We start from the raw sequence: 10,959 nt of genomic DNA, 5'->3' as shown, positions 1-10,959 counted from the left end.
AAGTCCTAGAAAAAAATGTGCGTGCGCGCATAGCGCTAGGGTCACACCATTGATCTCCATTGCATTATATACACTGGATAGGACATCGCGTCTAAAACGCGTCCCGCGTATGCATATTTTCGGGGGAGGGGGTAAATAACGAGCGATGCGAATTTCGTTGCGTGTACTTTCAAATGGAGTTTTTAAAAAACTGATTGAGGCTTTTGTGCTTCAATCGTCAGATTTCGAAGAAAAACTGAATTCTGCACTTGGAATAGATAAATATGGAAAGAATAATGGTTGAGGTGTTACGCAGCAGTGAATTACCGGAGATCAACGTCAAATTTGGAAGAAGGAACAGAAGGAAATGTGAGTTGCACTTTTTAGTTTCAGAAAGTTTGTCAAGTTGTACTTTATAATGCTTAATTTTAAGCCTATATAGGCCTAGTAAGAAATTTATGACAGTCTATCCAGCCTATCCAGCTTTGTATTAAGAAACTTCACTATCCCGAAGCTGGGACCGTCTGAAATGTTACTGATTGGCAAAAAAGGTTTCAAAAACTGAATAATTTGTCGTTTATTTTTTCCAGATTTCACTGGAAAAAATCTCCAAGACAGCCATGATTTGTGTTTGTCGGATCTAAAGACGCACTCGCACTGAACTGAACCCAAATCGTGTGATAGACTATGTGATATGAGTGACGGAATATTCAGCGCAGAGAAACTAGAGCGAGAGACAGAGAGCTGACGTTTTCGTCGAGTGAAGTAACAAACAGGGAAATCCAATCCACGCAATTAAAGAAACTTTGTCTAAATTATAAAATTATTCGTTCTCAGTTAACACTGACCCTTTTCTTTTCAGAAAATCGCTGTTAAATGTAAATCTTTAGTCGAGTTGGGAACTCAATTTTTTTTATTTGATTTATAAGTGTCTGTGATGAAATTAGTTTGGCTGGCAATCAAAGTTCCGCTCATTTTGTGCTCACAGAAAAGATTTTCACACTCGTCAGTTTTCAATAAATTTATTCAGTATATGAATGAATTTCAGTTCAGTGTTTCCTGCGAGTCTTTAAAAAAATATTTATATAAATCCCGAATTTGGGACTGATAGTTTCTAGTTTGGGTTGTTTCTTTCACACACACACAAAAAAAACAAATTGCGGACCTATTTTGGATAAGGGCGGTTATACATTCAGAAATGAGCACTTCGTTTTACTGCTTTTTTGCGGGTATCTTCGGGGAAAGGCGAATAAAATTTTTTTGTGGCTAACCCCCATGAAATTGAAACGAAAAGTGATCTTCTGGCCATAATCTTGAATATCTTTTCATAATACCATCTTTTCTATGGGCGCGTATTTGGTGTCACCAAATACGCGCCCATAGAAAACAGTTCAAAACCGGACCGAAATAGCGCTGCCTGCTGACTCTCGTGAAGACGTTGGCCTCGGTTTTTTTCTCTGGAAATTCAAATTATGGCCAGAAGATCACTTTTCGTTTCAATTTCATGGGGGTTAGCCACGGAAAATTTTTTATTCGCCTTTGAACCAAGATACCCCCCAAATAATAGTAATAAAACTAAGCGCTCATTTCTGAATGTAACCGCCCGCGCCTCTATCCAAAATAGGTCCGCAATTTCGGGCTTTTTGTGACAGAAATACCCTAAAGTGGAGACTATCAGTCCTAAATTCGAGATTTATAGAAATATTTCTACGATGCATCCTGATTATGGCCTGTCTTGTTGTAAAAACCCCGTGGGATCACAAAATATTAACGAGCTCGCGCGCAGAAATACATGTACAACCATTTGGTAGAATGCACCCTTGGGCGTTTTTACAGTGAAGTTCTCCGTCTTGCGCCGCTGCGCCCAGAGATGATATAACCGAAACGCGTCGCCGCGCTGGGTCGCACGCTGGGACGGCGTAATAGAGCTACCTCACGTGCATTATGATTAGAGAGTTTTAAAAGGGGGATGGATTTGAGGTAACAACTGAACTAAATAAGAGCAAAGAAATTAATTACGGCATCCCGGTATCCCACAGTCTGTTGTCTGAGCTCCAGGAGAATGAATTCAGGGCAAAACCAAAAGACTTGTCGTCATGGGTGTCGCCAGGATTTTTCCAGGGGAGAGGGGGACCACTGTTGAGGGGCGGGGGCAACAAGTCATCAGCTGCGAACAAATACACAGCGCTCAGCAGCAGGGGATTCTGACCATAAATCATGAAATACAAAGGAATTGTAATAAATGCATTTCACTAAAACGTGCACCAAGAACATTTTGTGACGAACAAGAGACATTTAATTCAACAAATTACATCACTACTTGTTGAAATGAATCACAATTTAAAAAAAAGGTGAGTTGTTTCCAACATAATCTGACATAACCATGAGTCTGTTTGTAATCATGTCCATTTTTGATAACTCAATGTATTCCAAAATTTATCAAGCACAATGAATTCTTTCATGCTGATTGGCCACATATGGTAACACAAATAAGCTGACCAGCTTCTAAGATCTAATGCTAGTCCGTGCCCTGTATGCCAGCTGGAAAGCCCATTATCCCAATTGCATTTGTAGGAAGAAATATCAAGTGCCAGCCTGCATTTTTGTATTCAGCCTCACTGCATACTAGGCACTGACAAAATTCAATTTACAGGATACTGGCAGTTAAAAAAAAGGGAACCAAAAAGACTAAGTAAGCTTATTCCCAATTATTACCATTATTCTCAAACATGAAAATATCCTTACTTTAGACACTGCCTACACTGAACTGACACTTGCCTATAAAAACTCCTAACAACTGGTCTAGTTGGATCAAACATCTACCTGCAACCGACCGATTCAAATGAGGCAAAACTTAAGGAAATACTCCACAAATCAGTTTCAAACATATCTTTCTGCATACATGATTGCCAAGGGAATTAAAGTGGACTGCATTATAAAAAAAACAGTGAATGGTGCACAGTCCCTTTGACCAGAGACACAAGACACAAAGGACATATTGGGATTACATGGGAATGATAATCAAAGATGGCACGATAGCATACAAGTACACAGTGCATGCCACTTGAGTGACACTACATCTTTACAACTTTAAAAACTGTACAGATCTATCGTACAAACTACAACATTGCTTCCTAATGACATATGTCAGACTGGACGAGCACAGACAGCTGGTCAGGACAGCACACTGGCAAGAGCTTACAGGTACAATACACACTGTCCACATGCATACATGTAGGTTTGCTTGAGCAAATGGTGCACAGGACATATAGCTTATTTCCAACTGAATGTGCACAAAACCTGTATTGTCTTATGTGAGAGGAATGCTCTTGCACATGGCAGCATGGCACAAATTGGGCCCAGGCCAAGTCACAGTGTGCTACAGGAACTTCAGAGAGACTCACAATGCAATAAAACATGTGATTTAGCCTGTAAATAGAGATTTTACAGCATGAGAAGGTTTAGAGAAGACATTGCTAATTAGACGGTTACATGAAGAGATAGAAGAGACAGGAATTGAGATGAAAATAGTGATCCTAATTCATTTAAGTTCCAATTACATTGAACTGAACAGTCCGACTTATTGCCTGAATGTTTTTGTGAGAATTTTTCTCTGTATAATTATATACACAACTGCTACTTTAGCAACACCAACTGTCAATAAAAAAGTGTGAAACTTCTTCCTGTGGTGCCCTGACTCAACAAAACCCACAAAAAAAGAGAAAAAAAACCTTCACAAAGATTTACTATGTTCAATAGAATATTTCTTAACTATATCAAACTTCAAAACAACTGAATAGTTGTGTAGTGCTCTACCCAGGACTTCCTCTGCAACCGTTAGCATTTCCAATTTCTCTACTGCTTTTGATTTCATTTGATTTCATGCACACGTACACATCTTTGTGATCACTGAACATGTAATGGCAAAGAGTTTTCAAAAGGTTTCACTGGGGGACATCTCTGCTAAGTGCTAATGTGCAATAGCAACTGAACATCTTTCCCTGAAAGTGTGAAAAGTGTCTGCCAAAATTTAACGCTACAGGGAAACTCAAGGCATATTTATTAATACACAATTAACTTTTAAGGAGCGATACCCCCCCACAAGGTTATAGCGACTCAGACTGGGATTCAGTGTGGGCAAATATTTCATCAAAATCCAACAAACCCTCAGGTGGAGTTTGAAGATTATAAAAACGTCTGGGGTTAACACAAGTCAACATGGGAACACAACACAAAATTAAAGGTTTACAGAATTGTCCTCAAATTGTTGTTTCCACTGGACAATGAGCACATGTACACGTACTCTTACCATCATGTTATGACTAGATATACTAAGTGACCAAAGCAATGAATGTGTGGGTTACAAAGTTTGGGAAATGGGTACTTGCCTCGTACATGTCATGTAAAATCATCATCAATGGGCATCAAAATACAAGCAAGACAACTTGTACAAATAAATCAATTGATATATAGCACCATTTCAGGTCTAAAGATCATGCCTCTTATAGGGCTGGTGGAAAAAAGCACAGACTGAAAGAGAGATTCACAGGAAGTTGACTGGCGCCCTGTTCTCAGAAAGGTCGGTTTCAAATTCACAAACCAGGTTCTAGGTTACGGAAACAGGTGCACGCGCACAAAAGAAAGACCCATGGCATCAATTTTGACTCACAGGTGAGTGAGTGACACAAAGAGAACTGTGCAGAAGCTAGGCAAAATACTTGAAACACAACGACAAAGGACAGCTTCCACGCACTCCCTGTGCATTTTATGAGATATTTTTAAAAACAAAGATACAGTGAACTCACACCATACGGAAATTGAGTGGAATTAACTTCCTGAGGCCTTTGCAAAACAGAACACGACCACACAAGACAAATACTGTACTGTTGTTCCCCCCCTGCCAAAACCATTAATCAGAGTTAAGCCATCACCATCAGGGTTTGTTATACCATGGTATCAGACTGAGAATCTCATTAGCTGCGAAAAGCCATGTGACATGACATATATACACCACAATTAAATCCCTTTGGTGGTTAAGTTAACCTTTTCAGTGTTGAATTTGGTTAAATATTTGGGTAAAATAATTTGATTAAAATATCAGCCCGGTGCACAAGGTAGGCTTTGCACCCTACACTACCGTATGCATGGGTCAGTGCACACATTGTCATGTGTCAATGCAAATGTATGCATTGCGTACCAAAGTGAAGCACTTGCAGATTAAAATCCAGAAGGGGTGGCCAAAAATTACAAACCAGAGGGTGATCAGAGGAGCGCATGCCTCTACCACACAGCTGAATATTTCTGCCTGTGTTCGGTAGACACCATAATCAACAGAACTTGTGCGTCATTGCCTTGACAATATCCAAGCATACACAACTTGTACGACATGTACATATAATATGGGGCGGGACTGAAGGAGAACATATAGATACATATTTCCACAAAATAATTATCAGAAGTGTGGAGGGCCCAAAAGCAGCGCTGGGTCTAATACACGTAGCATTTGTGTTTGCCAAAAGGCGTCCCTTTTTTTTATGTATTCTGTCAAGCTTTACAAGAAAAAACAACTTGACGGTGAACTCAGGATTTTCCAGATCTTAAAAGAGATTTCTTGAAAAATCCTGACATCAGGAAACTCCTGATGACAAAATCCTGAAATCAGGAAAAATCCTGCCAAATCTCTTATTTTGAGGACAGTGTGGTATCCTTCATGGGTTGATTAACGCCACTGATTGTACGCTACACATTGAACACAGCCGACATGAAGTATATGGTATAAAATATTCACGAAATACCCAAACGTGCCATTTTGCATGCGCCATTACAAATATTCTTTGCACTCTCACTGGATGTCATTATTCACTGTGCTTATTTCCAATGTAATCCACATCTGTGTCAAGTCTGGAGTCCTTTCAGATGGAGAATGTCCCTTTTAGTAAGTGAAACAGCACTCATGAATATGAACTCCAAATTCTGACGATAACATTTTTTGAATTCCAAACACAACTAAAGTTTGAAGTTGATCAGATCTGGGTGTTTCAAAAAATTACATTTTCATGACATCATAAAAATCTAATCAGCATATAATTCTAATCAAAATCTAATCAATCGATCCATGGGTCGTGCCTCATGATTGCACAAAATTTCATGAAACTTCACCTACAACGTTTTGTGGGTAAAAGTACCTGCATGATGTCTTTGACAGAGGTACATGTCATATGCAATAACAACAATAATGATTACATGTCTTTTCTTAACAGCAAATTCTAAGTACCTTTAAGGGGTCCCTAGTATATATCTTTTTAATTTGAAACATTTATCAAAAATAACACCATGGTGTAACAAAACAGCAATGGCTATGACATGGTCCGTAAATGTTGTACCATGGCAAATTTTGTCCCCTTGGTTCACAAAAACTCCATGGACCACATCACAGCAGGCAATAACACTTGCTCACTAACAAATGAAGCGCATTACAAGATCAGTTGTGCAAGAATGACCAGTGTAGAATAATTAGCTTGGTTCCGGATCCTCCCATCGGTGGTGCTGATGACCTTTGACCATCTCCGTGATTTGTACGTGCACAGCTTGGACTTGGACATTCTGTGGTGGCAAGGGCACCTCCTTGTATGCAACTTTGTCCCCAGCCTGGGGTACATAGTCTCCCTCAATGCTGCAGAATAAGAAAGGGGGAGCAGGTTAGCGTAGCTGTTCTTTCCTCGCTTTGCACCAATAAGGCCCCGGTTCGAGTCCCCGCTTGGCCCAGGCTTTAAGTGCATTTGGTTTCCAATCCATACTCGCTCTCGCAGGTTTTCTCTAGGCACTCCGGTTTCCTCCTGCCTATAAAACTGGACTTTCTTCCTAACCCCGTAATGTGATGCTGAGTAACAAAGGTTACGAATAAACCGTATAGGGCTTAGTTGGTGGAGCATATAACCTGAGTAGCTGAAAGTGCCGTTAAAACAAAAACAAGAACAATAAGAGAATGGAGAAGACAGTATGTTTAAGCCCTGAGAAGGAACACGTAGCGACATTACAAGGGACGAACAGGTAATTTCCAACGTCAAATGACAGATTTTCGTACTGTCATTAATGAAAGAAATCAGCAGACATGCAGGTAAGATCCACATAGAACAGACAGCCATGCAAAGCCTGTGAATTTAACATAATGGGTCATATTAATTGTGCTGGTTTGTTTACGCTCTTTGTGGTATCACGGTATTAGGAGTTGTCTATTTCTCAGTGAATCAAAACATATGGGCAAGTGTGTTGGGGCTGTACTAAGAAGAGCTGAAGGTCATTAACCCTAGCCTCCAGGCCCTTTTACTAGGAACCATCCTAAATCCTCTGAACTCCTCCGATTTTCATTGTGAAAAAATTGCATTCAGCCCAAATCCACCAAAATCCTCCAAAGTTTCTTGAAAATGTCATTTGGAGGTATGCCTAATTGCCCAAATCTTTCAAAATCCTCTGGCAGTTCCTGTCATTATGTTGAGGCAGTGCAAATAGCACTCTTGAGCAGTGCGGTTGATTCAAAAGAAATATCGGGCTGAATTTGTGCTTGACTAAGCACAAACAACATAAGGTCTAATCCACGACCTTCATGTACGGCATCCTTCGAAATCAGCCATGCACTTTTGCCATACATCCTGAATCCTCCAAATTCTCCCACTTTGCAGAAAAGGATTTTGGAGGATTTGGGAGGGTTAGGGTTAAAGTGCTAGTGATCTTTTCCTGTCTAAAATACATGAGAAAAATTTTGGACAAGTTCAGGTGCAAGCTGCAGTTTAATTACCTGTTTGTTAATTATGCGCATGTACAGTGCTGTGACACTCAAATGACCTTGATCGAAATAATTTATAAAAATCTCACAGTTTCTTACATTTTACCACCGACCACGAGTCTCGTAGCACGGTGTTCATGGTCAATGATATGATCTCATACAGTTATTTTCAGTTATGTGCAGTTATACAAATGACCTATAAAAGAGATCACGTAATGAAAACCAGTGCTGTGATCATGCCCCAAGGCCTGACTCCAAATGGTCGACTAAATGGTCCAAACCAACTATCATTCGGGCGACTTCCATCAAAATACAATACTTAGCAACAGTCGTAGCTCAAACGTGCATATTGTTGGTTATGCATCAAGGGATCAGAGCATAAACCTTGCCCACATCACCACACATACATAGAGAATGTGCGTACTCCTTCCTGACTGAACAAGAACACTTAACAACATTTGGGCAACTCCGGACTTTGTTGCTGCATTTGGGCCAACCATTCGGTACTCTTGTTGGAATCGTCCCAAATACGGCTGGGACTATCGCCATGGCTGGGGTGTGACAAAGTGAAAAAAGAAGATATATTACTGACTACTTACTCTGATATATGAACAAATAAGTGGTCATTACTTCCTTTCACATTTGGCCTGATGAAACCATGACCCTTGCTCTTGGAAAATTCTATCATTTCACCGTGTTTAAATTCACCCTCTGCCGCTGCCCGGGACCTGCAAGAAAGTGAGGGTTTATTGAGATAGTGTGTGTCACAGAGGTTTTCCAAAATCACTGTTGCATCTGTCGCCGGCTTTCTTTCAGACATTAGGTGCACCTCGAACAGTCGAGCTGGTCTACCGAATTGGCTCAGGCAAGGGACGATAGCGGGATACAGTATCATTAAACCACACCAAACCCCCTCTCATGGCAAATTCTTTATCATAGTTTTTGCCAACCATGTAGTTGACAAACCATGGCTTGTCATCAATTCCAACAGTGCTGACAGATCTCAGGCAGCTCATAAGAAATGTATCTTTACAGACATCTACATGTACTAGAACCAAGTACTAAATAAAAATACCTCTTTCTTTCACACCAATTAAACAAATTTTCGATATCAAAGCAAAAGCTCTTCCGACCAGAAAAAAACCTTCAGTATGCACTGGTCGTCCAAAACGTAAAACACCCAATTACTCCCTGTGTAAACTTGCATGAGCGTACTTCCCCATACAAACTGCTTGTAGGCCTAACATAAGCCCATTGGAACAACACACTAGACAGGTCAGTGCTCCTCTAGCAAAACATGAGTTCTTAAAAGAGCTAAACTTTCCCAGCTGAGGGGTCAGCTAAAAACGAAAGATGCCACAGCTGAAACTGAAACTTGGAAAACTCCCCTAATTCTCATGACAGAATATGCACTGAAATAAATGCGAGCATTTGAAAATCAAATCTTGGCAACTGAAGAGCTGCATGGGTTTTTGCAAAGATTGTCAAACTGAAATGTAAGCATTGCGTGTACGTACATCGAGGTCGTTCTTGTCCTTCTTGTGATGACAGGACTTGGAATAAGGAAGATTTCATCCTTCTTGGTGCCAGACTGATCCCCAACCCCACTGCTTCCCTCCGCAGATGCTGACATTGTTCACTTGGTCTCACCACACAAAACTCAATCCAAACTTTCTGTATTTGGTGCGCAGAAAAAGAAAGAGCACATTTGTGACTACCTGAGTAGGGAAGAAGTTAATGGCCTTTTTTAAGTGCTCTCATCAGACCGTGGGTATGGTTGACCAGCAAGATAAAATCTTATTCACAAATCTTGGACGGCAGTGAAACAAGTTAAACCCTGATTTTCTTCAAATTGTTTTCCCAAATAACATGCACATGTCCCTCATCATTACTAACTCACAATCAGGCAATCTCAAAAGGAAAAGAAATTTTGAAGGCTCAAGAAAAACATTTTTGAAAATTGTTAAAAAGGAGAATCCGTTCATGAACCAGAAATGTCTTCCACTGTTCAAAGATTTCCAACTCCTTTTGTGACTACAACCAATCAGATTTTCACAATTTGGAGATTTGTCAACACTACCTAGGCCCTAACCGCATCTTTTTTTTACCTTTCACAGCAATTCTAAGATGTTATCTTTTTTTTCTTTTACTTTAGAAGCTTTATAGAGAAGTATCACCGGCAAGCAATTGAGAATAACATACACCCTCAGTTTCTGGATACCTAATACATGTACATGTATGTATGTGAAACTATCACATTTGCACAGTGGGGAAAGTTGGCCATTTACTAAGTCAAGCAAGCATGTTAAATATTTACAATTTCAATGTGGCAATAACCAGATAACAAGTTTTGTAGCTTTAACAGGTGTCATTATTTTACTATTTAGGGTAATTCATTGTCATTGTGAAATATGAGGTAAATATATTGCCCTAGCGAGGCCGTAGAGGCGAAGTGCACCACGTTAAGGCCCCGCCACGTTCGTGACGTTAGGGTGAACTTTACACCATCACCTCCCAATGCCTCCCGATCCCGGCCCGAGGCATACATGTATCGTACAACTGTAACACCAGGCATTAATGGACGGAAAATGCAAGGCTGTAGGGAAATGGAACTTTACATGCACAGAAAAACATCAAGGCAACAATCGTGGCTTGTTAGATGCTGAAATATATCGAGATTTCGAGACTCACCGGAAGCTTGTTTGTGAAAGTAAACCCATGAACCACAATCGGTCAAGGAGAGCGAGTCTTCAGAAGACCGTGAATCGTGAAGTGGTGTTAGCGCCACCTAGCGCTGGCAGGCGTAGAACTTTCTTTGCCCTGATTCTTTGGGGGGGGGTGGCAAAAATTGAACACAAAATAATATGGCGCATGAGGTGTGGCCATATTGTTTTCCCTTGATCAGCCATAGAAAAGCCTTGATGAAAAGTACTGATGATTCTACTTCAGGGATGAAAAAAAGGAACCATGACGGGCTGAAAGTTCAGTTGATTCAGTGCCGTGCACTTCACATTTCAAAAGCAAAATTGGAAATAAACACCAAACAGAAACTGAAAACGGTGATAGAGAACTTGCAGTTTGGCCTTTTGTGTAGTTTGAGCAAATTGTGTACGTGGTATTTCGGATGAAATTTCATGACACTGGGCTTTGTTTACATAGGATCAACAGCATGTACATGTTATGAAGGTTATGGTACC

General features: G+C 40.3%; 1 protein-coding gene and 1 long non-coding RNA gene across 3 annotated transcripts; one reads left to right on the top strand and one right to left on the bottom strand.

Annotated features, from left to right (window-relative positions):
- Window positions 1-64: 64 nt before the first annotated feature.
- On the top strand, window positions 65-1,026 carry LOC147798598 (uncharacterized). Its single transcript, XR_015426038.1, has 2 exons — window positions 65-348; window positions 570-1,026. It is a non-coding gene; the product is annotated as an uncharacterized LOC147798598 (long non-coding RNA).
- A 1,226-nt stretch (window positions 1,027-2,252) lies between these two features.
- On the bottom strand, window positions 2,253-10,553 carry LOC147798597 (cold shock domain-containing protein CG9705-like). 2 transcript variants are annotated; one of them, XM_087139408.1, is made up of 4 exons: window positions 10,454-10,553; window positions 9,280-9,436; window positions 8,362-8,490; window positions 2,253-6,652 (listed from the first exon to the last, which is right to left on the bottom strand). In XM_087139408.1, the coding sequence occupies exons 2-4, from the start codon at window positions 9,393-9,395 to the stop codon at window positions 6,493-6,495; spliced, it is 405 nt and encodes a 134-aa protein (XP_086995534.1). In that variant the 5' UTR covers window positions 9,396-9,436; window positions 10,454-10,553; the 3' UTR covers window positions 2,253-6,492. The 2 variants fall into 2 exon arrangements, with proteins under 2 accessions (XP_086995534.1, XP_086995535.1); XM_087139409.1 differs by having other exon boundaries at window positions 9,280-9,480; window positions 10,454-10,530.
- Window positions 10,554-10,959: the final 406 nt, after the last annotated feature.

Source organism: Acanthaster planci, linkage group LG07, assembly GCF_054643075.1.
Source record: "Acanthaster planci isolate LZ-2023a linkage group LG07, COTS_SCS, whole genome shotgun sequence".
NCBI classification, from domain to species: Eukaryota; Metazoa; Echinodermata; class Asteroidea; order Valvatida; family Acanthasteridae; genus Acanthaster; species Acanthaster planci.
Note: the sequence above shows the minus strand (reverse complement) of the source record. Positions and strands in the feature narration are given on the sequence as shown.